The 25,886-nt window shown below is 50.9% G+C and overlaps 1 protein-coding gene and 1 pseudogene across 1 annotated transcript in view; one reads left to right on the top strand and one right to left on the bottom strand.

Annotated features, from left to right (window-relative positions):
- The window catches only part of SMPDL3B (sphingomyelin phosphodiesterase acid like 3B), a 26,077-nt gene extending 912 nt beyond the window's left edge, over positions 1-25,165 (bottom strand). The window contains exons 1-8 of the mRNA XM_029945865.1: positions 24,931-25,165; positions 13,256-13,469; positions 8,754-8,851; positions 4,918-5,061; positions 3,810-3,982; positions 2,801-2,981; positions 2,587-2,720; positions 7-240 (exon numbers count right to left, since the gene is read on the bottom strand). Coding sequence (XP_029801725.1) covers positions 7-240; positions 2,587-2,720; positions 2,801-2,981; positions 3,810-3,982; positions 4,918-5,061; positions 8,754-8,851; positions 13,256-13,469; positions 24,931-25,009 — 1,257 coding nt within the window. The 5' untranslated portion in view covers positions 25,010-25,165. The remainder of the gene's footprint in view (positions 1-6; positions 241-2,586; positions 2,721-2,800; positions 2,982-3,809; positions 3,983-4,917; positions 5,062-8,753; positions 8,852-13,255; positions 13,470-24,930) is intronic.
- Positions 16,982-17,467, top strand: LOC115300133 (annotated as a pseudogene).
- Positions 25,166-25,886: the final 721 nt, after the last annotated feature.

Below are 25,886 nucleotides of genomic sequence, written 5' to 3' on the forward strand. Positions count from 1 at the left end.
GCACACGTGGTCGACGCTGCAGGCGGGGTCGCACGGCTGGCGGTCGTAGCCGACGGAGTAGTAGCCGTAGTAGCGCTGCAGCACGCCGGGGTCGCTGGCGATGCGGCCCAGCGCCTGGTGCATGGAGCGGGCGCCTGCGTCGGGCACCCGGTAGGCCTCGGTCAGCCTGTACTCCAGCTCCCAGAGCGGGGTCCCCTTTTCGTTCGCCTGGCTCAGGTTCAAGAAGTAGGTCACCATGTCCTGGAGAGAGGGCGCGAGAAGGGTAAGCCGTGAGCTTCCACCCCCCAATCGCACACCTCGCGTTTGTCCCCAGATTCTTTGTAATTTTAACAATGACTGCTCTTCGTGAGCATTTCCTACTTACCGAGGATGCATGGTATGCTGATGAGGTAACCGCACTTACCACCCCATTTCACAGATGAGGAAACTGAGTCCTAAAGAGAATTCATTTGGCCAGGGTGCTTCCTACAGGGGTTTAGTGGCAGAGGCAGGTTTGGAATCCAGGTTGTAACCCTGTGGCCTATGTATTTTCTGTCCCAGGTACGCAGAGAGGCTTAGTAAATATTTACGGCATTAATGGATAAAAAGCAACTTTAAAAAGTGGGACGGGGTGCCTGGTTGAAGGGTTATGGGACTGCCGAGGGCTTGGGATACACCCATGACCCCTAGGTCTCCGATGCATCTACTAGAATCTGGAAAGGTTTAGCTGTCCAACGCTTTCACGTAAATGTGTGGACCTGTCTCCGGTCACTAGAAGCAGGGTAAGCGGATGGATGGTAACTTCCCCCTAGGCACATTACATTATTTCATTTGGCCCTCCCCAAACCCTGGGAGGAACTGTTACTCCCATTTTACAGATGAATGGAGGCCAAAGAGGTAAAAAAAATATCTCATGAGTGGTAGAAAACCCAAGCCTGTCTGACTCCCTCCCTGAGAAGGATCTAGAGCATGTTGGGGGCGGGGAACCAACCTGTGATTCCTCTGCTAAGGCCCCCTGAGTGCCCATGTGGATAACGGGCCATACTCTCGAAAGTCCTCAGACCTCTTTTCCATATACGTTTGCTCTAGAATCAAGGACCTAAATTACCGCATCCAGGCCCTGCTTATAAATGTCCTCTCTCAACAATCAAATTAAATCTCTATATCCACCTCTTCCTGGACCTCCTCCTTGAATACCCCGCTGCCTCTTCCCTGGGCACTTTCGCTTGGAAAGCATTTAGACCTCCCAAAGTTAAGAGGTCCCAAACCAGGCCTCTGATCTTCCCTCTGAAACCTGTTCCTCCTGCAATGACCCCATGTCAGTGAAGCGCGGCTTCACCCCTCCAGGTGCTCAGGCCACAGCCTTGACTGCTGTCTCTCACACTGTCCTCCAGTCCACCAGCAAATCCCGTCTTCTCTGCCTTCAGCATCTGGGGCATCTCGCCGCCCCACTGCCACACCCTGGCCCATGCCACTGTCACCTCTCAGTGATTATTACTGTCACCTCCTAACTGACCCTCCTGCCCCACCGCCATTTCTGCCCTTGCCCTTTACAGCCTGTTCTCTGAATAGCAGACATGGTGATTTGGTCAAATTACAAGTCAGAATATTTAGTTCAGCTCCAAACCCTTCACGTCCAGAGTCCCGCTCGTGGCTGACATGACCTGACCTCATTCCTCCCGCTGTCCCCTGTGCCGTCCTCTGCAGCCCCGGACCTCCTTGCTCTTCCCTTACACGAAGCATATTCCCACCCCGCGGCCTCTGAACTTGCTCTTTCCTCACCCTCCCCAGATGCTCATGAGATTCCCTCCTTGATATTCAAATGCCACCCTTCAGTGACACTTCCTGCCTCACCTGTCTCACAGCTTGCATACCCACCCTACCGCGGGCACACTGGCCTCCTCACTCCGTTTTCTCCTTGGCGCTTCTCTCCATGCCTCACTTAACTTCCCTGATTTCTTTACTGTGTGTCTCCTACAAGAATGTCAGCTCCAGGAGAGCAGTGAGTTTACTGTTGTTCATTCATGTATCTCTTGAGCTCAGGGCCTGGGAACCGGGGAACATGGTACCTGCTTAGTACATTTTGTTGATTAAGGAATAATATTCCTTTACTGTTTCAACATCCCAAGCACATCCCAGGAGGTGAGGGGTTGCTTGATGAGTTAAGAATCTGCTTTGGCTGGGACCTAGTTGGTATAGGCATGAGGTGGGCAGTGGGCATGAGGAAGCCTTGAATACCAGGTCGAAGAGATCCAGCTTATTCTCTTATGGGCACTGGGGAGCCATTGAAGGTTTTTGAGCAGGAGAGAGACAAGAAGTACTTTAAAAAAATTAGCTCCTTCTGTAGTATGTAACAGATGAGCTACAGCAGGGCAGGGCCAGAGGCAGGGAGGCCACGTAGGAGACTGTGATCTAGGGTGAAGGGAGATCCGGGGACAAAGATGTGACCTGCCTTGGTTGAAGGATTTGGAGGTGGCTCAGACGTTCTGAGCCGAAGCTCTAGAAGAGGGTGGCTTACCTGGAAGGAGTTAGGCAAGGCCGTGATACATTCAGGTCCCTCCCCACCCTCCTCCCTTGGCCCCGACAGACCCAGGCAGGGCTTCTGACCTGCAGGCTCAGTGTGGCTCGGTCATATTCAAACACCCGGATGGCTGGATTGTTGGCCCCGTCGACCACCCCAGGTAAGGTGGTTTTCCATGGGGTGACTCCTGGTGTAAGGAACATGACACTGACGGGGGCACCTTTCAGGAAAGAGACAGTGAGACTGAGAGAGGCCAGCAAGAGGAGGAGGGGGCTGGGCTGGTGCTTGCCCTCCAGGTACCTGCAGTGTCATAAAACATCCGGAAGCTGTCTGTGTGCTGGTGCCCAAAGAACTGCCCTGCGATGACGTGGTGGTGCTTCCGGACCACCTTCAAGTACTCCGCATTGAAGCCCTCTGAGAACCAAGCTTTGTTCCGCTTCTTCTCAAAGAATCCCGGGGGCACGTGGCCAGTAATGTACACCTGCACGGAAGGAGTACCCAGGAAGGGCTCGAGGATGCCCTCCTTGGCCCCTCACACTGGCCCCCCTCCCAAACGGCAAGCACAGGATCAAAGGTCCCACACACACACACAAAGCAGATTCCGGTACTCTGAGTACCCAGCAAAGACTGCACCAGGTGCTTTCCACTGTGTGCCTTTGCGTGTGCTAAGCCTGCCACCTGGAGTACCCTTTTCTATTTTTTTATTTATGTATTTTGAGAGAGACAGAGTGTAAGTCGGGGAGGGGCAGAATGAGAGGTAGAGAGAGAGAATCCCGAGCAGGCTCTACAACACAGAGCCCAATGAGGGGCTCTGTCCTACAAACCATGAGATCATGGCCTGAGCCGAAATCAAGACTCAGATCCTAGGGGCACCTGGGTGGCTCAGTCGGTTAAGCATCCAACCTCAGCACGGGTCATGATCTCACAGCTCATGAGTTCGAGCCCCATGCTGGGCTCTCTGCTGACAGCTCAGAGCCAGGAGCCAGCTTCAGATTCTATGTCTCCTTCTCTGCTCCTCCCCTACTCGTGCTCTGTGTCTCCCTCTCTCAAAAATAAGTAAACATTAAAAAGTTTTTTTAAAAATGAGTCAGATGCTTAGCCAACTGAGCCACCCAGGTGGCCCCTAGAATACCCTTCTCTTTTTCACAGGCCGTTGTGAGGATGGAAAAGCTGCCTCCTGGTACCAGGCTGATGAAGGACCTCTGTGATCTGGGCATCTTGAGTGGGTGGGTGAGCTTGTGCAGAGGTGGGAGACTCCTTCAGGAAGGGACCCCAGAGAGGTGGGGGAGGGGGAGGCAGGAGCCGTTACCATTTCCTTAGCTCGGGATGCATTGGTCAGCACGTCGTCCAGCCACTGGAACTGCCCGGCGGGGTCGACCATGCCAGCCGTTTGCTCGTTGTTGGTATAGTACAGGTTGGTGTTGAGGACCACGACTCGCCCAGCCCCATTCCGTCCAGGCAGCTTCTCAGAATAGAAGGCACCTAAGACATCCCAGCCAGAGAAAATCTGAAGGGATCCCTGTGCCTTCCCCTCCATGCCCACCTTCTCCTGCCCTTGCGCCCTCCTCTCCCATCTTTCCCATAGGAGGGGCATGGTGAGTAAAACCGGAGGCTCCGAAGGCACCCAGCCTAGGTTCAAGTCCTGGCTCTAGCACTCAGTAGCTGTGCAGCTTGAGAAGAGTTTTACTTCACCTCTCCGCTTCGATTTCCTCCTCTCTGTGATGCGAATTACAGTAGGCTGCACTTGTGCCTCCAGATCCACTGTCCGCCCCGTTCCCTCAATGCTCTGTCCCCGAGGCTGATCTCTGTGGACTAAATCACTGGGCTTCTGGTTGGGTTTCACCATTTGGGACTGAGGACAGGGAAGGGAGTAAGCCAGGGTCACCTTGGGCCGGCTGTGTCTCTGGATTTTGTCACCCGGGGGACATTTGGCAGGGTCTGGAGACATTTTTGGTTATCACAATGGAGGTGTTACTGGTATCCAGTGGTTAGAGGCCACAGATGCTGCTGCACACCCTACAACACACAGGACGGCCCCACAAAGAATTATCCGGCTCGGCGTGTCAATAGTGCAAAAGATGGGAAACCCTGACTCAACCGGAGATCACTGCCTCTTCCTAGGGTTTTCTAGGGGAGTCCTGGAATGTGCTGAGTAGTGCCTGGCACACAGTATATGCTCAATAAACATTAATTTGTGATCCTCATTAGTGCCACGGGGTTGAAAGCATGGGCACTGGAGTGAGCCATCTCTAAGCTGGCTGATCTTGGCTAAGTACCTCGACATCTTCAAGCTCTGTCCCCTTATCTGTAAAATGGGGATAAAATCAGTACCTATTTCATGGGGTTGTTGTGAAGACAAAATTCCATCGGACCTGAGCATACAAGTAAGTGCCTCTAGGTGCAGATGGTGCTCGTACCTTGTTTGAAGACAGTGACGGACTCGTTACTGAGCCAGGGTCTCCACAGTTCTGCTACCTGATCGTAGAGGCTGTGGCTCCCTGCTGGGAGCTGGTTTTTGGGGTGAAAGTCATGATTCCCCAAAGCAGCGTAGACTTTAGTATCTGGGAGGAAAAAGAGAAATATAAACATATTTATGTGAAAGGGCTCAGTGGAGTTAGTAATTTTCAGTCCGCCAGTGGCCAGCCATGCTAATGGAGAAAAGCGATAGCACAAATGAGGAAAATACAGAGATAAGCAGAAAACCACGTTCAGGAGAATCTGGCTGAACATTGCTCAGACCTGGGAAGGAAGAGCAGTGAGTTCTCTGATCCCTGTTCCTAACCCCATTCCCAGCAGAAAGTTCCCCGGTCGGAAGGAAGCATCAGAGGACTAGAAGAAGAAGGCTAGAAGATCTAAATAATCTTCACATCCATCATCAGCCGCTTGGTAATTTAGTGCCCCTTGTTCTTGTCAATTCCAGGTCCACTGACTGTTAGGAAGAGGGTCTGATTTACTCCAGGAGCCCTAGGAGTTTCACTCATTGGTGATTCAACAGGTGTTTATTGAGCACCTCATGTGTGCCTACGTGTAGACCCAGGAACTAGGCACCCAGCCCCTGTCCCAGGGGCCTTGCAGTGCAGTGGGTTGACAGGTATTGAGTAATTAGAGGTGCGAGGGCTGTCACAAAAAAGGGAAGAGCCACTTGCTGTGGAAATGTACAACAGGGTGGGGGGCGGGGACCAGGGAAGGAAGTCGCTTGTGAATGATTCCTATGGGGAGGGAGCCCATCAGACTCATTTCCTCCTCGGGAGTAGCCTCATTCTCACTTTTATTTTACTTCTGTGTCTGGCAAGTAGTAGTTGCTCAATAAACATTTGACAATAAACACGGGACGCCTGGGTGGCTCCGTTGGATAAGCATCTGACTTCGGCTCAGGTCCTGATCTCACTGCTGTTGAGTTCAAGCCCCTGCTTCTGATTCTGTGTATCTCTCTCTCTCTCTCTCTCTCTCTCTCTCTCTCTCTCTCTCAAAAATAAATAAACATTAAGAAAAAAAATTGACAATACACAAAAACTCCTCTGAGCTCAGGGCAGGTTTGCCCTTATATGAGCTTGGTGTTCCCCAGGGACTGACCTTGACCCAATGAGGAAAGCTGGAGCCTCCAGTTCCCACTTGGGGAGATATTTTCACAGACTTTTTGCGCCGTAGAGCCCACAAGATCTGAAAGTGCTGAAAGTTCTGCTAAAGGAGCAAATCGTAAAATTCCCATCAGGAATTGTTTGTCGAGGCAGAAGCCCTCACTGTACCTGCCTGGAAAAACCTCGCCTCTTTAACACAAATGCCACCAGCCTTCAAGAATCCATTTCAGGGGCACGTGGGTGGCTCAGTTGGTTGACCATGTGACTCACGGTCATAAGATCGAGCCCCAAGTCAGGCTCTGCACTGGGCGCCGAACCTGCTTAAGTTTCTCTCTTCCCCTCTCTCTCTGCCCCTCCCTCATGCACGCTCTCTCAGAAACAACAACAACATTTTTAAAAAACACACCAAAAAATCACAAACCCCTGGAATTCCAAGAACAGATGAGAAGGGAGGAATCTTTCCCTTCCTTTGCTGCTGCTTTGTACCAGGCATTGTTAGAAGCTTCTTACAAGCGTGAGCTCCATGAGGGCACGGCCTGGCCAAGTTCCCTGCCCCCCGGAATGGTCTCTCACTCACAGTAAGAGTAAGAGGCTTAATAAATATTTGTTGACCCACTAAATGAGTGACTTAACTTAATCCTCACAACAGCCTTCTGGGCAGGTACCATTATTCTCATTTTGCACAGAGAGAAAACTGAGTCTCCAAGGCATTGTCCAGGGGGAACTGGCAGAGACCGAACTGGGACCGGGATCTGTTTGCCCAGCACACACCTGCGTCCACCACGCAGCCAGGCCGGGGGAGAGGGGCCGGCGCTCACAGCGACTGATGGGGGCACAGGTGGCTTGTGGCCGGAGGAACGCGTGACACCACGTAGATCCAAAATCCAGAGTTGCAGTCCCTTCCTCCTCTCCAGCAACTGGCTTGACTTCTCTGTGCTTTGACTTAGTTATCGATAAAACGGAAAGTGTTTGCGTGACCGGTGTTGTTACAGTTCTCAAATAAGATAATGTCCCGGGGAGCCTGGGTGGCTCAGTCGGTGAAGCATCTGACTCTCGATTTTGGCTCAGGTCTTGATCCCAGGGTCATGGGATCGAGCCCACCATCTGTACTGAGCACGAAGCCTGCTTAAGACTCTCTCTCTCTCTCTCTCTCTCTCTCTCTCAGCCCCACTCCCTTGCTCGCACTCTCTCTCTCTAAAATAAAAAGAAAAAGACACAGTCTTATTTGAACTCTTCTAATGTGTTCTAACATCTCTGCAGGTGGAGTATGACTTATTGAAGCCACGAGAAAGCACTGTCATGCTTTAATTAACAGTATTTTTTCTTAGCAATACATAAAATATGATGCATCTTACACTTAATGGCATCTTGAATATTAGGAAACTCAATAAACATGCACGTGTGCTATAAACTAGAGGATCTTCTGACTTATATTTGTATGTTAACTCATGCTTACAAAGCATTTTCTTATCCATTATTTCACTTTTATTCCAGAAGCCCATGTGGAACAGAGGAAAGAGTGCTCAGAGTTGGATGGGTTTGAATCCCTCCCTCGGGACTGACTAGCAGTGAGCCACGGTTTCTTCCTCGTCTATGCATCCAGACAACTAGACGACTCTGCATAAAATGATTTACGTCGAGAGAAGAAGGTGGCAGAAAGGAGGTTGCCTGGAGGACAGGTGTGGGATGGTGACAGCGCGCAGGGCCCCTCCTGGGGTGGCAGTGGCAGTGGTGGATAAGCTCAAAGCTGGATTTGCATCCTCACCCTTGGCACGTGACCTTGACCAGTTTGACTCCGAGACTCGCATTTCTCACCAGCAAAACTGAAGCAGTAATAGCACTTCCCTCCAGATTATCACCAGGAGCTAACGCACGTACTATTCTTAGAACGATGCCTGACACTGAGCACTCAATGCCTAGATACGTGCAGTTGCTGCCGCTGCTAAATATCCGTCCATATCTGGGTCCTGGGAATCCATGACTAAGACCTTTGGAGGATGCAGCTGAACCCGAAGGGGGGTTGGGGGCTAGTGGGCTGCTCTCACGGGTCCCCAGCTGGGCAGCCTGAGAGCCCAGTTCAGCCCCCAGACCCCTGTGTTTGGCACAGTCCGCTTACAAACATTTTCAGGGGCCATTGGGCAAGGCAGGCAGATCCCATCTCCTCGTGGTGTCCCGCGGATGGCTGTGTCATCACGCACGGCTCTGCCTGCCCTGCTGGCCTCTGAAAGCCCTGGCAGCACAGGAACGGCCCAGCACCCCTGGCGGCCGGGATGGATTGAGGGCAGTGGATGGCAGCTCTGGGGCCCAGCAGGACATGTGCGAGTCCTCCCGAGACTTCCTGGGAACCATGCCCAGGTATGACCGGGGACGCCCTGAGAGGGGGCCGTGAGTGCGTGTTACACAGGCCAGGGCAGAAGGCAGTGAAACGTCAGGCACTTCTGTTACCAGGGTTCTGTGTGTGAACCCAGGCCAGCGATGTCTCACGTTCTCTGCGGTGCGGCTGGAAGGGACGCAAGGATCAAGCACTGTGAAGTGACTGGCGGGGACCCGGCCGGCAGCCAGTGTTGCCCACGGTGGAAGGTCGTTCCTCCACATCTTGCGGTCGCTCTCCCACCGTGTCGGGCACTGCGTGGGGGTCAGGGAATGCTCCAGGGGAGCCGATGGCAGAGCCTTACCTGGAAAGACCTCTCTGATGAGCCTGGTCAGGCGGGCCACGATTCCCAGGACGGCTGCCTCTCCCAGCCTCTCGTTGGGCACGTGAGGTGTGTCATCACTGCAAAACACCACCAAGCCAGTTTGGTGTGGGCAGCTCGGGAAGGGGCGTGAGAAATGGAAGGGGCAGCTCAGGCATGAGGAAAGAGGTGGCGGAACTGACCCTCAGGCATCCCCTGAGAGGGAAGGGCCAGGCGGGAGCTGGGGCCCCGCAAGACAGAGCTCAAACCTGGGCTCTGCCGTTGACCGGCTGTGGGCCCCTGGGCTGGTTGCTAAACCTCTCTGAGCCTCTGTTATGTCATCTGTAAAATAGGGAAAATAATGGTACCTACTCCTAGATTTTCATGAGACTTTATTAAAGGGAGAAAAAAAAAATATATATACACACACACATATATAACACATAACACACACACACACATATATATATAAAATGTAGACTAGTGGGACCACTTTCTACCTTGTAAAGAGCATATTTCCTAGGCAACTCTCCTAAATTGGGCTCAAATAAAACTCTTTTCCTTTCTCTCTCTTTATTTTTAAAAATTCTGTTTTGGGGGTTTTTTTAAGTTTATTTATTTTTAGAGAGAGAGAGAGAGGGTATGCATGCACATGCAAGCAAGGAAGGAAAGGAAAGGAAGGAAGGAAAGACTCCCAAGCAGGCTCCATGCCACACCCCTGGAATCCTGACCCGAGCTGAAATCAAGAGTCCAACACTCAGCCTACTGAGCCACCCAGGCGCCCTTCTTTTCCTTTCTCTTTAAAAAAAAAAAAATAAATACAAAATAAAGTAGAGAATAGCTGCTTGGGTGTAAGTTGTTAGCTAAAGAGGGAAGCTTGAGAGGCCCCGAAGGAGCTTGGGGTGGAAAAGTCCTGCTCTGTTCCCTAAGGGGCTCTAAGGAGTTTGGATGGCTTCAGGGTTCAGGGTTCAAATCTACTCTACGGCAGATAAGGGACCTGCCCCAGGACCGTTCTGTCCCTCGTCCGGCTCACCTAAATTCCTGGATCCAAGCTAGAAATACACAGCAAGGTCAGGGAGCAGGAGAGGAGACCGGGGAAAGGCAGGGTAGGGGATGGGTAGGAGCCCCCCAAGTCTGAAGCCTGAGGCCCCCTGCTGGACCTGACGGGGTGAGGCAGCCACTGGCCAGGTGCTCCCGGGGAAGCTAAGTAGCTTCGCTACCGGTACTGCTACTGTCCCAGCTGCTCACTCTGGCTTGCTTCCTGCCAGCGGCTTCCTGTGTGTCACACCCACCTGTTTTCCATGGAGAATCCTACACTGGGAGTTCTGTTGTTAGCCCTATCTGACAGATAAAGAAACAAGGCACAGAAAGGTGGAGAATTCTGCCCACATGTATAGAACTGGGAGTGGTGGAGTCTGAACTTAGTCAGACTGGCACACCCTCAGGACACCCTCCTCAGGGCTGCAAGGGGAGCCCATGTGCCCTGTCCTCCCCAGGGACTGGCCAGGGGTCCGAAGACATCAGAACAAAGTTCCTTTTTTATTTCCCCCTAGTTTGGAGGATCTAATTCTCTTTGAGAAACAAACACTTCCGGTTTCTTGGTGCACCTGAGTGGCTCAGTCGGTTAGGCATCCGACTTCGGCTCAGGTCATGATCTCACGGTTTGTCATGCTCTGTGCTGACAGTGGAGAGCCTCACGCTTGTTTCGGATTCTGTGTCTCCCTCCCTCTCTCTGCCCCTCCTCCACTCATGTTCGGTCTCTCTCCCTCTCAAAAGTAAACAAACATTTAAAAAAAAAAAAAAGAAAACGCTCCCAGTTTCTACAGATTACCCCTAAGGGACGGCAACTCACCCAGACAAGTCAAACTTTTTAGAAATTGAATTATAAAAGGTCCCAGAAGTTTTCTAGAAACATCATGTTTCTGTTAAAGGATCATGAACGTCCCAAAGCGGTCACCTTTTCCAGAGGGGTCACATCTTTCAGAATGCGTCCCTCCCACAGCCCCTCTTCGGAGAATTCAGAGCAGAGGCTCCCTGAGCAAGATCCCTCTTGGGAGCAAGAGTTCAAGGTCATGGCTTACACCTCACTCTCAGATTGATTCCTGAGCTGCCTGGGACTGCCCTGAGACATTGCCACATTTCTTTCTTCCTTTTGTTTTAAGTTTATTTATTTTGAGAGACAGCACACAAGCAGGGGAGGGGCAGAGAGAAAGGGAGAGAGAGAATCCCAGCAGGCTCCAGGCTCAGTGTGGACCCTGATATAGGGCTTGATCTCACGACCGCAAGATCACCACCTGAGCGGCTATGAAGAGTTGGACACTTAACTGACTGAGCCACCCAGGCGCCACGACCCCGACACGTTTCTTAAGTGTCTAGCTTTGCCCCTCCCCCTGCCAACCACAGGCTCCATCCGAGGGTCGTTCCTGGTCACTCCCACGCCACACAGAAGGACCGCTGGGGGCATCATGGGTTTGATCCTGCCCTGTAGACGTGTCCACTGAGGCTGAACGAGGGAGCAAGAAGTCAGAGCTCCTGCCAGCCTTCTTCACCAGCTCCCTGGTTACCACTTCCGGTGAGAAGTCCTCCCCAGTCCTGCCGGAAGGACTCAGGTGCTCTGTGAAGCTCCCACGTCCCCCAGTGACCCTCCCCCGTCGCTGGGACAAAAGTGGGCTTATCTGCATCCCCGCTGTCTCTAGTCTCTCTCATCCAGGTCTCTCTCATTTCAGCGCCCTAATGTCTACCCCAGGCTGAACACAAGACAGGCGGACCTACCAAGGGAGGGAGAAAGGAGCCCGTGAGTGAAGGGTGGACCTAGAGAGACAAGGACAGCCAGTGCTAAGGGAAATTGGGGGGCTCACAGCCGCATCCTTGGGTGGGAAGCAGAAATGGAGTCTGGCTGAGCAGAAGTCACCCCACAAGCTATCTCTGAGGAGAACAGGGCTCTGAGCAGGGAGAACCCCCCGGGGCCAGGACAGCAAGGATACCTGGTCCCAATGCCAGACCACTTTCAGCCTCTCTGATGTGGTTTGAAGTAGCGGGGTTCGGAGCCCACAGCCAAGAAAGAATTCTTGAGACATCTTCCATGCGGGAAGGGTGGTTATTATAGTGCAGGGACAGGACCTGTAGGCAAAAGGAGCTGCACTGGGGTTGTGAGGAGCGACTGGATATAGAAGATTTTCTATCCCGTGGAGGACAGAGTGATGTTAGGGCTCCAGAAAATTGAGTTTGGTTTCTGGGGGGTGGAAGGTCTGGTTATTGAAAAGATTGCTTTTTTTTCTAGGGGCGCCTGGGTGGCTCAGTCAGTTAAAGCATCTGGCTTCAGCTCAGGTCATGATCTCACAGTTCGTGGGTTCAAGCCCCGCGTCAGGCTCTGTGCTGACAGCTCAGAGCCTGGGGCCTGCTTCAGATTCTGTATCTCCCTCTCTCTCTAACCCTCCCCTGCTCGCACTGTCTCTCAAAAATAAATAAAAAGCATTAAAAAATTTTTTTAAAGATTGCTTTTTTTCTTACAAATCACTAAGGCAGGAGCACGTGGGTGACTCAGGTAAGTGTCCCACTTCAGCTCAGGTCACAATCTCACTTCGAGTGCGAAGCCCACATCGAGCTCGGTGCTGACAGCTCAGAGCCAGGAGCCACCTTCAGATTCTCTCTCTCTCAAAACTAAATAAACGTTAAATTTTTAAACAAAATTTTAAAAATACAAAATACATCATTAAGACAGTTGCAAACTGATGGAGACCCGTGTCCTGCATGACTGTGCTCTCTGTCAGCTAACCACTTGTTTTTCCCCTGTTCTCTTTCCTTTGTTCTTGGATGGCCAGGAGAGCCTGAGGACTGTCACACACCTCCCACCTGGGGGCGGGAGTAGGGGTCCGGGGTGTTACCTTGTGCTTTGCCCTCAGCTTGCCTTTTGCTCCCTCCTCACCTCTTCCTTCTTCCCTCCCTGCATTTGGATCTCTAGGGCTTGAAGTCCCTAAACACTGGTGAGATTGGCTCGTGTTCATCCACCAGACTTAAAATCCAGGAATTCTTGGGGCGCCTACGTGGCTCAGTCGGTTAAGCATCCAACTCCTGTTATCGGCTCTGGTCATGATCCCAGGGTTGTGGGATCAAGCCCCAGGCCTCCGAGCTGAGTGTGGAGCCTGCTTGGGATTCTCTCTCCGTCTCCTCTTCTGTCCCTCTCCCCCACTTGCACACATACATTTTCTCTCTCTCTCTCTCTCTCTCTCTCTCTCTCTCTCTCTCTCTCTCAAATAAAAGAAAATTCAGTAGCTGTCCACATACCCAGATGTGCCATGACTGTCCCCAGCCTCAGAGAGAGCTGCATTCTGCTAAGGCTGGGAGACACAGAGTCAAGGGCACAGACTTTGGCATCAGCCAGACCAACAGTCCCTTGAGCAAGCTGTGTAACTCTGAGCTTAGGTTCGTGCTCTCTGAATCCGGGCTGAATCAGGACTAAGGGAGCTCGGGTGGGGAGGGTACAGGCTGGCAGTGACTGCCCTCACCCGGTCCAGATGATGAAGTCGGGCTTGGGCTCGATCTCCTTCATGGCGTAGACGGAGGAGTTGATGAGGACCCAGGGCGAGTCACAGAGGTAGTCACCCCACGGGCCTGCATTGGGCACAGGCTGGGAGCCAGCTGATGGGCACACCTGGAGGGGGTCTTCAGACACCTTGTAGTCAGGGTCAAGGTGCAGGTCCGAGATGTGCCAGAACTTCCCTGCAGAGGAAAGGAGACCTTTTCAGTTCCGGTCCCTCCCCGAACCTGGATGGGAAAGAAGGTCAAGGGAATCCTGGGCTGGGAGAGCAAGTTGTAAATGTGAAAGGACATTTCCTCTGAAGCAACGGTTCAGCGAAAAAGAGCCACAGGTCTGACTTTGCCCAGGGAGGCACTGAGAGGAGCAGAGAAAAGGCTTGGCTCTGTCCCTGACCTGTGACCTTTGACCGTCTCCATCTCCCCACCTCAGGGGACCCAGCAGCGGTATGGAGGATTGAGCTTTGTGACCCTCAAAGAATCCTTTGGGAGTTCTAACCAGAGTGCTCGTTTTAAAGCAAAGTTTGGGTAGGGGCACCTGGGTGGCTCAGTCAGTTGAGCATCCGACTTCGGCTCAGGTTATGATCTCATGGTTTGTGAGTTAGAGCCCCACATCGGGCTCTGTGCTGACAGCTCAGAGCCTGGAGCCCGCTTCGGAGCCTCTGTCTCCCTCTCTGCCCCTCCCCTGCTCATGCTCTGTCTCTCGATCTCTCTCAAAAATAAATCAAAATATTAAAAAAAGAAAGAAAGAAAAGCAAAGTTTGGGGAGTGTTGTGCATAAGCGCTCAGGCTCTGGAGCCACATAAAAGCTGTATGACCTGGGGTGAGTTGCTTTACCTTTCTGAGCCCAGAAGTAGAGCAGGATCTTCTCCCGCTCCAGAGAAATGCATACAGAAACCTGACCTGGGAGGTGGTTTGTTCAGAGATGGAACTCAGTGGTGCTGGGCAAGAAAAGAAGGCATGTAACCTTAGATGGGACTGAATTTCTTAATTTTTTTAATGTTTTTTATTTATTTATTTTTTCAAAATTTATTTTTTTTAATGTTTTATTTATTTTTAATACAGAGAGAGAGCATGAGAGGGGGAGGCACAGAGAGAGAAGGAGACACAGAACCGGAAGTAGGCTCCAGGCTCTGAGCTATCTGTCAGCACAGAGCCTGATGCGGGGCCCGAACCCACGAACGTGAGATCTGACCTGAGCCGAAGTCGGAGGCTTAACTGACTGAGCCACCCAGGTGCCCCAGTTGTTTATTTATTTTTGAGAGACAGAGAGAGACAGCGTGAGCAGGGAGGGTCAGAAAGAGAGGGACACACAGAATCGGAAACAGGCTCCAGGCTCTGAGCTGTCAGCACAGAGCCCCACACAGGGCTCGAACCCATGAACCGTGAGATCATGACCTGAGCAGAAGCCGGACACTTAACCGACTGAGCCCCCCAGGTGCCCCGGGACTGAATTTCTTGTATGTGTACTTGGTGGCTCTGGATGCAGCTGGGAGTGGTCCTAAAGGGGTCCACTGAAAGCTGGTCTCAGCATCCAACTAAGGGTGGCTGAAATGCCAAAAATCTCTTGGTGTGAGGGGAGCCTGGCTGGCTCAGTCAGTAAGAGCACGGGACTCCTGATCTTGGGCTGTAAATGAGTCCCGTGCTGGATACAGCAATTACTTAAAAATAAAATCTTAAAAAAAAATCTCTTGATGTGATGGAGAGAAAGGAATTCCAACATAGAAAACAAGTTACGGGGCGCCTGGGTGGCTCAGTCAGTTGAGCATCCGGCTTCGGCTCAGGTCATGATCTCACGGTTCGTGGGTTCGAGCTCTGTGCTAACAGCTAGCTCGGAGCCTGGAGATGCTTTGGATTCTGTGTGGCCCTCTCTCTCTGACCCTCCCCTGCTCTGTCTCTCAAAAATAAATTAAAAAACTCTGTCTCTCAAAAATAAATTAAAAAACATTAAGAAAATATATTAAAAAAAAGAAAACAAGTCACACAGGGTGGATTTGTCATCTGTACCTGGCACAGCCCTTTGGATAAATAGTTTCAAGGACGCTTATAGAGCAGCTTTGGTCTCGGCTCTAAACCCTATGTTTTGGGTAAGACAAGGGTGAGGCCTGGGATTTCCTCACCCTCCACCATTGCGGTCACTTCCTCCTCCATTTCCTGTGTCACTTTAATGCCAACAATCATCCCACCTGTCCCACCCCCAGCCCAGGAAACCAGGCCTGAGCCTGGGAGCTCCAGGCCCTGCCGCTCTCGGGGCTGGATGACCAGAGCACCCCCCAAGCCACAGGGCATCCAGTGAGGCTCTAGGAGAGGTCCGAAGGTCAAGTCCAGCCCCTGATCTCTCTCCACAACTTTTCCTCACCTCTCCTTACCTAAACCTGGTCCCAGGAAAGGATCCGAAGCTTATTTATACTAAGGTGCAAATGACTGATTACATCTTGATCCCTCCCAAGGTCATTACACGGTCACCAGAGCCCTGGAGGTACAGTTGACCCTTGGACAACGCAGGTGACCCTCGCTCAGTCAAAAATCTGTGCATAACTTATGACTCCCCCAAAACGTAACTACCAATAGCCTACTGTTGACCAGAAGTCTTACTGACAACACAATTTATTAACACTTACTTTGTATGTTATATATGATACACTGTCTTTGTACGATAAAGTAAGCTAGAAGAAAAGCGTTATTAAGAAAATCACAAGGAAGAGAAAATACTGTAATTGTCAAAAAATCCGTACGTAAGTGGACCTACGGAGTTTGCGCTTGTGTTGTTCAAGGGTCACCTGTCCTGATCATTGTCCCATTTTGCAGATAAGGAAACTAAGGCTCAGAGGTCAACCTGCCTGAGATCACACGGTAAACGGTGAAGTCCTGTGTCCCTTGATCTCTCCCAGGAAGATGTGATTGCTAACAGGGTAAAACCAGCGCCTTTACATTTTAGATATATCTTTCTCTAGACAGTGGATGCCTGTATGTTTATTTTTTACCCAAACTAAGAGTCTTTGTTTCTAGTGGGTGGAATTTAAACTTGTCACACAGATTGTGATAACTATGTGTGAAATGACTCCTACAGAGACAAAATCCCAAGCCAGAGGAAAGAAACTAAGTGCCCCATTTCAACTAGTAAATGGGCAGAGTTGGCGGGCTTTTTCCTGAGCCCCTGCCCAGACACTGAAAGGGGGCCGAATCCGCTTCCAGGCTGGAGACGGGGCTCACCAGGTCAGATGCAGGGAGAGGCCCTCTGCCCTTCTTTCTGGAGCGTGGTCCCTGCTGAAGACCGTGCAGAGGGGGAGCCTTCATGGCTCAGTCGGTTAGGCATCCGGCTTCGGCTCAGGTCATGATCTCATGGTTCGTGGGTTCGAGCCCCACATCGGGCTCCGGGCTGACAGCTCAGAGCCTGGAGCCTGTCCTCGGATTCTGTATTTTCCTCTCTCTCTCTCTCTGACCCTCCTCTGCTAGCTCGCTCGCTCTCTCTCTCTCTCTCTCTCTCTCTCAAAAATAAATAAATAAATAAATGAATTAATTAATTAAATAAAATAAAACGCCGATTAAAAAAAGAAGAAAAAGACAGCGCAGAGACCATTCCCCTGCCTCCAGCAGGCTCCTTTTCCGCTAACACAGAGCAAGCAGTTCTGCTCCTTTAATGTCGGCCCTCAAAGCACTTAGTGAGCTCTTTTGCTCCGGCCCGCGGGGCTGGCAGGATGGGCAAGTGTCGTGGTCTTCGTGCTGCCAGGAAGCTCCGTAGCCACCGAGGAGACCAGAAGAGGCATGATAAACAGTACAAGAAAGCCCATCTGGGCACAGCCCTGAAGGCCATCCCTTTTGGAGGCACTTCCCATGCAAAAGGAATTGTGCTGGAAAAAGTGGGGGTTGAAGCCAAACAGCCAAATTCGGCCATCAGGAAGTGTGTCCGGGTCCAGCTGATCAAGAATGGCAAGAAAATCACCGCCTTTGTACCCAGTGATGGTTGTTTGAATTTTATTGAGGAAAATGATGAGGTTCTGGTTGCTGGATTTGGTCGCAAAGGTCATGCTGTTGGTGACATTCCCGGAGTTCGCTTTAAGGTTGTCAAAGTAGCCAATGTCTCTCTTTTGGCCTTGTACAAAGGCAAGAAGGAAAGACCACGGTCTTAAGTTTTGATGATGAAGACATGACAATAAATTTTCATAAACCAAAAAAAAAAAAAAAGCACTTAGTGAAAGTTGCTTCACTTCAGAAACTCCTGTCTGCGGACAGGCTCACGTGTCAGCCGTTGGTCTCTGTCTTCCCACAAGCTCCGGTCTAGTCAGAGTGTAGAACTGAAACTCCTTCCAGCCTCCCCGGCCTTCCCAGTGGCGTGTGTGTGCGCACAAGGGCGTGCACCCAGTGGCCTGACTCCAGGGGAGGCCAGGACAGCGGAAGGAATGGCGTAGAGAGAGGAGGCTCCACCAGGCTCCAACTCCTCGGGCTCTGGTGTCTTCACTGTGGAAGTTGACCACATGGACCTCACACAAACCAACGTGCCCATCTGGTTCGCCTCACGGGGCCCCTTTCTGGCTTCTCTGCTGCCTGCCCCAATCTTCCCCAAGGCAATGTTCCCACGGCGGCTTTCTCCTCCTCATTCAGGCCTCAGCCTAAAGGTCACTGCCTCAAAGGAGCCTTCCTTGACTACCTTTTCTCAAGGTCCATCCCCCACCACCCAGCTGGTCACTAGTTATCGCCTGCCTCAGTTGTATTTTCCTCAGAGCACTCTCACATGGTGAAATGATCTTGTTGACTTCCTCATCCTCCATCGACCCTGTTGACTCCGTCAGTTCCGTGGGAGACGCACGTGTTGTTCATCTCTGTGTCCTCAGCACCTAGAACCGTGCCTGGGATGTGGAAGAGGCCCGAACATACGTTCAATCAGTGAGCAAGGCTGTGGGGGAAGATGATGGGACTAATGGGACTCAAAGAATGTTAGCTAGGTGCCCTTGACATGCTCGTCTCATTCCATCCTTGCACCCATTCTGTGAGGGGGGGGTTCTTACACCCATTTCACAGATGAGGAAACCGAGGCTCAAACCCACCCCTCTCTGACTCCAAAGCTGAGACACAATGTTGACTCAGAACCTCCAGCAGATGGCTTTTATAAAACACACACGGTGCCCCTAGAAGGGAGGAAACCACAGGCTTCTATGGAATTAGCCACAGACTGTGAGGAATTAAGTTCTAATTAAAACATCATGGAGGGCACCTGGGTGGCTCAATGGGTTGAACATCCGACTTCAGGTCAGGTCATGATCTCACTGTTGTGGGTTCGAGCCCCACATCGGGCTCTGTGCTGGCAGCTCAGAGCCTGGATCCTGCTTCCAATTCTGTCTCCATCTCATTCTCCCTTTCCTGTCTCTGTCTCTCAAAACATAAAATAAAATGTTAAAAAAATAAATTTTTTAAAATTAAATAAAAATAAAACATCATGGAGGAGCGCCTGGGTGCCTTAGTTGGTTAAGCATCCAACTCTTGATTAAGACCCAGGTCATGATCCCAAGGTCATTAGATAGAGCCCTGCAGCAGGCTCCATGCTGGGCACGAGGCCTGCTTGGGATTCTCTCTCTCCTTTCTACCCCTCTCCCACTTACAGTCTCTCTCTTTCTAAAAAAAACCAAAAACCAAAAACCAAAAACCATTAAAAAGCAAAAAAGAAAAGGTATATCAATCTTAGCTGTCATTATTATTGAGTAACCATTGAGAATATGAATACATTTGGTATCAATCACAGTGAGTGTCTGAGGGCACAGACCTGGGTTGGAAGTCCAGCTCCAGTGCCCACTCACTGTATGAACATGAGCAATTCTGTGCCTCAGTTTTTTTATCTGTAAAAGGGGGACAACAGTGCCCTCTACCTCTTAGGGTCATTGTGAGGGTTAACTGAGGTAACAGGAGGTAATGCCAAGGCGCTCAGCATGGCAAAGCAGTAGGTGCCCTGAATGTGACTCCTGGAGGTTCCTGCAGCCCCCCTGGCACCGAGGGAGGGTGAAGGGATGAGGGGAGAATGGCTGCATCCTTCCCCTGTCACCCCAGGGTCCCCTCCGCTGCTGTCCTCTGCAGGTACAGTACAGACCAATGTGAGGACAGATCCCGCCTCCTCCCGGACGGCCCCCCTCCCGCCGAGGGCCGTGGGCACAATCCACTCCCTGGTCTTAGTCTGTAGAGCTCAGTTCTGCTCCCCACCCCCGGGCAGGCAAAACATCCCGATCTTCCTTCGCCATCATCCAAGGGGTCCCCAGGCCCCCTTGTCCGCTGGGGACAACAGATACAGGGCACAGGGCCTGGCCTCTTTGTCAGGCCCATGGAAATGTTGGAGACCCGGTGGGAAAATGCATTGGCCCCAAAGTTCAGGGGAAAATCAGTGCTATCAAATCAAGAATTCATTTCAAAAGCAATAATGTATTTAGAAGTTTATTAAAAGTATTTATAATGTAAACTGGTGCAGCCACTCTGGAAAACAGTGTGGAGGTTCCTCAAAAACTATCCATAGAACTCCCTTATGACCCAGCAATAGCACTGCTAGGGATCTACCCAAGGGATACAGAAGCGCTGATGCATAGGAGCACATGTACCCCAGTGTTCAGAGCGGCACTTTCTACAATAGCCAAATCATGGAAAGAGCCTAAATGTCCATCACCTGATGAGTGGATCAAGAAGATGTGGTGTATATATATACAATGGACTACTACATGGCAATGAGAAAGAATGACATATGGCCATTTGTAGGAAAGTGGATGGACCTTGAGGGTGTCATGCTAAGCGAAATAAGTCAGGCAGAGAAGGACAGATACCATATGGTTGCACTCATAGGTCTAAGAGGAGAGACCTGGCAGGGGACCATGGGGAGAGGAAGGGGGAAAGAGAGTGGGGGAGAGTGAGAGACACAGATCAAGGAAGACTACTGAATACTGAAAACGAACCATGGACTGAAGGGGGAGGGGGAGGGAGGGAGGGAGTGATGGTCATGGAGGAGGGCACTTGGGGGGAGAAGCACTGGGTGTTATATGGAAACCAATTTGACAATAAACTATTATAAAAATAAATAAATAAATAAATAATGAAAAAAAAGTGTTTATAACATGAGATCCTTTAACTATGATTCCTGATGGGGGGAGACTCACAAAACCATTTTCAGAGCCTAAGAAGGCCTGAAGGTGGCCAAAAGATGAGTCTGCTTGTGGTTGGAGACAAGAAGAGGAAAACAGGAAGACATTAGCACTTACAGAAGGCCAGACGCTGTGCCAGCCCTCTGCCCATGCACTCTACTCATGACAAAATGATGACAAACATTCTATTATTGTACCATTTTACAGATGAGGAAAGGGAGCTAGTTAGTGGCAGACCTGTGATTCACATCGTGTCCGAACAGAAATGATCAGCAATGCGTTTTGCTCTGTGCCTCGTGGGCAGTGTCACCTTGGATATTTTTTTTAATGGTCCCTTAAACTCTTACAGCACATTACAATGTATGTGCATGATCTCACTTAACTATCCTATTTCACCTGTCCTCTACTTTATCCCTATTTTGTAGATCATGAAAGAGAGGCTCAAGGTCACAAAGATGTTAAAAAGTAGGACCCAGGTTTTCTGGCTTAAGGCAGTGGGTTGTTTTTGAAAAGACACGCATGAAATTTGGAATCAGGGAAATCTTGTTTTTAATGTTGACTCCTCCACACTGGCAATGGGAACTTGAAAAAGGGTTTTCCCCGGCCAAGCCTCAGTCTCCTCATCTGTAAAATGGGAATAATGATGCCAGTAGCAAAGGTGTGGGTACGTGAATGAAAGGCGTGATCTCACACAGAGCACCTGGCCGTGTGGTGGGGAAGCCAGCCTGTGCTTATTCCCTGGGCCACTCTGCCCCTCAGGCCTCAGTTTTTCCTCTCTTCTAGAACCTCTGTTTCCTCCAGTGTAAGGTAAGAGTATTGCATAAACGTTATCTGAAGGCCCTGCCAGGTCTAATGCTATTATTATTGTGCAAAACCTACAAGACAAGATGATCATGGCCCCTATCTTAGTCCTTTGTTTTTGACCCTAAGTGTCAACCCCAGACATTTCAATTATAATTGCTCCTCTGTAAACAGAGGCCCTCCAAAACACAGTGTTGCCTTGTTAAATCCAAGATTATGACCCCTTGTGTTAAGTACATAGATTGCCCACTCTTCATGACAGCCCCCCAGGCTTATTCTCAAGGGAAATGTTTTCCTACCATCTAACCCACACTGGAAGAGACTGTTTCCCTGCAATTAGAAATTGAAAGGCAGGGACACCTGGGTGGCTCAGTGGGTTGAGCATCCAACTCTTGATTTTGGCTCAGGTCATGACCCCAGGGTCATGGGATCGAGTCCCGTATGGGGCTCTGTGCTGAGCCTACTTGGGATTCTCCTTCTCTCTCCCTTTGCCCCTCTTCTCCACTTGCTCACTCTCTCTAAAATAAAAAATAAATAAGATAAAAATAAAAAAGTGTGTCTCTACCATTTATTTGCTTAAAAATGAAGCTGAAAGAAAAGGCCATGCTGCACGGGGGCTATGTGGGAGGAGATGGAGCGAGGGGGCGGGCACCCCACCCAAGTTCTTCGCTAAGGAAGGTGGGAGCAGAGAGTCCACAGCTCAAGACAGAGCAGGTGTGATTGCTCTCTGATTGGCTGTTGCAAAGTTCTCCACTTCAGGAAAGACTCAGACTCTGAAAAAACCTGTGGGTACTGTGGAATCCTTTTAAAATTTGATGCTGGGGGCATCTGGGTGGCTCAGTCGGTTACGCGCCTGACTCTTGGAATCGGCTCAGGTCATGATCTCATGGTGTCATGGGGTTGAGACCCACTTCCAGCCCCGCTCTGGCAGTGTGGAGCCTGCTTGGGATTCTCTGTCTCCCGCTCTCTCTGCCTCCCCCTCCCCATTCATGCTGTCTCTGTCTCTCAAAATAAATAAACTTAAAAAGGAAAATAAAATGTAATTTTGTTTTTAAAGTATAGATGTATACATTCCAGAAAGTTTGAAGAAGAGAAAAAAAATAGTACCTATACAACCCACCATCCCAAGAGGACCCTTCCAAGGGCGTATTATGTAAGGCAGCTGAGTACGGACTTGGTCCTGCCACTTCCTAGCTGGGCGACCTTGGGCAAGTGTTGTGCCTCCTCTGAGTCTCATTTTCCTCATCTGCAAAATGGGTATAATGGGAATAGTACCTGCTTTATAGGGTCTATAAAAAGCAAATGAGGTTTTTCTTCTTTCATTTTTCAAGTGGGTTTTGAAAGGACACTGATAATGAAGTAACTAGCGTCAGCCTGGCCCCTGCTAAGTCTCAAAAAATAAATGTTAGCTCTTCTCAGCTCTAATGCTATTTTGTAACCTTGGGTTAGTCATTTAGCTTCTCTGAGGCTCAGTGACCTTGATAATCCCTGTCAAGGCTGTCGTGAGGATATTGTGCAAAAATCTCAGCAGTGCCTGGCACACGGTAAGTACCTAGTAAATATCCCCATTGTTCTCGGGCTTGCTGTATTGCCTTGAAACTTTCCCACCGGGTGGTTTTGCCACAATCTCTTCAGCTTTCTGTTGTCAGCATTTTTCATTACCATCAGCAATGCTGCAGTGAACATCTTAGTGCCTCTGTGGGATCCTTTTTAGCCACTAGGACTCTGGGCTGGGGGTGCCCACTGGCATTTAGATTTCCAAGAAAGCCTATTTAAAAGTGAAAGAGAGAGAGGGGCGCCTGGGTGGCTCTGTCAGTTGAGCGTCTGGCTTCGGCTCAGGTCATGATCTAGCGATTCCTGGGTTTGAGCCCCACATCGGGCTCTGTGCTGACAGCTCAGAGCCTGGAGCCTGCTTTGGATTCTGTCTCCCTCTCTCTGCCCTTTCCCTGCTCACGCTCTGTCTCTCTCAGTCTCTCAAAAATAAATAAACATTTAAAAAATTTTTAAACAAAAAAAAATTTTTAAACAAAATAAAGAGCAAGAGAGGAGGAGATCCTTTCACCCATTCCCACCCTCCAGTCAGGAGGCAGGGCCCGGAGTCCCCCAGCAGGGCCGGGGTCGGCCTCCTCAGGGTGGAAGGGGACTGCCACTCAGCCTCTCCCAGGCAGGTTGCCTCACAGGGAATGACACGCTGTCAGCACTCATCCCAGTGATACTTCCTGCTTTAGGTCAGAGCTTTTGGAGAGAGTCCCTCTCAGGCCTTTCGCTCTGGTGTCCTGCCCCACGCCCCATGCTCCTCCTCGCTGGCCTCTGGGATGCGGCCGCGCCAGCAGAGCGCTTTGCCAGGGCTCCCAGCTGCTCCTGGACAGTGTCTGAGGATGTGCACTGACCAAGGGAGCACCTAGAAGCTCCAGACTGGGAGAACTGAGCTCCCCTGAGCAAGCAGCCAGCAGAACCCTGACCCTCTCCCCACTTCTCTTTCAGCCTCAGTTTCTGCAGCTGCAGAAAGATGTCAGGTCACTTGTAAGGTCCGTCCTCACAGCTGCTGAGACAAAAATCTTGGAGTCACCCCAGAGTCCGTCTTCACCCCCACCATCTGCCAGCAAAGTCTAGCCCAGAATCAGACCATCTCCAACCACCCCTGCTCCTGGGGCTCCGGTGAGCCTCCATCTCCTGTCACGGGAGGATGGCAGCAGCCCCCCACGGGTTTGGCTGCTTCTCTTTTACCAGGGTGACCGACCACCCCCGTGCGCCCAGGTCACCGGACTTCGGGTGCTAAAACTAGGCAAGTCTCAGGCACGCTGAGACCCTGCCTCTACCTCACTGCGGTCTCTTCTTCACGAGCAGCCCAGGGTCCCTTTTAAACTTCCACAAGTCAGGTCACCCCACGGCTCTCCTAAAACCCTCTAATGATGTCCCATTCCACCCTGAGTCGTTACATTGTCCACATGTTTATATGTGAGCCAGCACCAGCCCCCAGAGCCCTCCCCACCCCCACCACGGCCCCAACTTCTCTCCCACTCGCCTTGCCTACTCTGCTCCAGCCACTCTGGCCCCAGGCTTGTCTTCAAATGCCTCCCCTGAGCGTCAGGCTCAGGGCCTGCGTGCTTTGCGTGCTCTCTTACTGGAATGTTCTCCTAGATGTCCATACGGCTCTCTCTCTCACTGCCTCGGGTCTCTCCCCAAATGTCACTTCCTGGCCACTTGTAAGTATCCCCCCCAGCCCCCCACATTTATTCTGCTTTATTATTCTCCATAACACTTATTATCTCCTAGAAGACCATGCGTTTACTTGGTCATGTGTCTTCTGGTCTGTTTCTCCCCAGGCGAAGGAATGCTTCACTAGGGCTGGGGCTTTGTTTCTTTTCCCTTTCTGTCCCATTCTTGGTTCCTAGAATAGTGCATGATATGCAAAAGGCCCTTAACCAATGTTTGCTGAATGAATTCATGAATCTGCCTGGCACCTTCTACCTCGACCAGATGGCTCTTCTGTGCCCACATCTCTTAGCAAAGCCAGCGTCCCTTCCCTGGCCAGCCCTTGCTTCCACTTCCAATCTTCAGGCTCAAAGAGCAGCCCATTCCCACCCCCATTAACTCTCTCCACCGCCTCCCTGCCCTAGCTTCCTGCCTTGCTATTTTTAGCAACATGTTCAGCATTCTGTGAGCGGCTTCCAGCAGCCAAGATCAAGTTCATAGTACAAACCAAAGGCATCAAAGGCATTTGCAGCACCTACCCGGTTCAGCCCTGGTGACTCCCCAGTGGGCCAAGAAAATCAGCAACTTGAACAGCCTCATCTTCGGGTCTCGCCTCATGTTCAGGCTCACTTCACTGGGGCCCCGGGACTCTCCGGGATCTGTGGCTGACGCCGCAGGCTTCCCAACTAGATGTTCGTGGCCATGGGCCTGAGCAGAAGTTCACGTCCTGTTTCCGGCGTGCCTAGTCTCCCAAGGCGCTGCCTCCTCTGGCTTTTCTTCCCTTGCCTAGAAGGGTGTGAACTGGGCTGGCCCAAGGAGATGCACCAACCAGGCCTTTGAACTCTGAGAGGTAGAAAGCCACACCTGTCTGGCCTGTCAGTCCAGCCACAACTGGATTCTCCAGGGAATTCACTCAGCCGCAGTCACTGAGCTGCAAATATCATCTACTTTCGGAGTTTTTACCTTGCCCCACCCCAGCAGAACAAACAAAGCTGGATGAAACGGCTAGCCTTTGCCAGCGAAGGCACCTAGCTGCTAGCTGGGGCTCCAGATGTCCTACCACAAGAGAACCAAGGCTAAGTCATCCGTTCATTCATTCCAGGAAGCCATGTCCCCAGCAGATGGAAGGAACTCAAGGCAGCCCCTGCCCTCAAGACAGAGAGGAAACCAATGGACTGCAGTTTAGCCTGTTAGATGGCTTGACCAACTCAGAGAAAGAATCACACCCTTGGGGGAAAGGGAGGTGGTGGGCCTGATACCTTCTTTTATTACTGAAATGCCAAACAGACACAGAAGTCGAGAAGATAGCATCAGGAATCCTCAGCATTCCTCCTCCGGTTACAGCAATTAGAAACTTATGGCCAATCTTACTTGTTTGTGCTCCCAGCCTAACCTACTGGATTATTCGATAGCAAACTCCAGAGATCATCTTGTTTTGCCCATTAATACTCTAAAAGATAAGGACTCTTTTTCTAACAAAATAATAAAATAAAAA

This window comes from Suricata suricatta, chromosome 8, assembly GCF_006229205.1.
Source record: "Suricata suricatta isolate VVHF042 chromosome 8, meerkat_22Aug2017_6uvM2_HiC, whole genome shotgun sequence".
NCBI lineage: Eukaryota > Metazoa > Chordata > Mammalia > Carnivora > Herpestidae > Suricata > Suricata suricatta.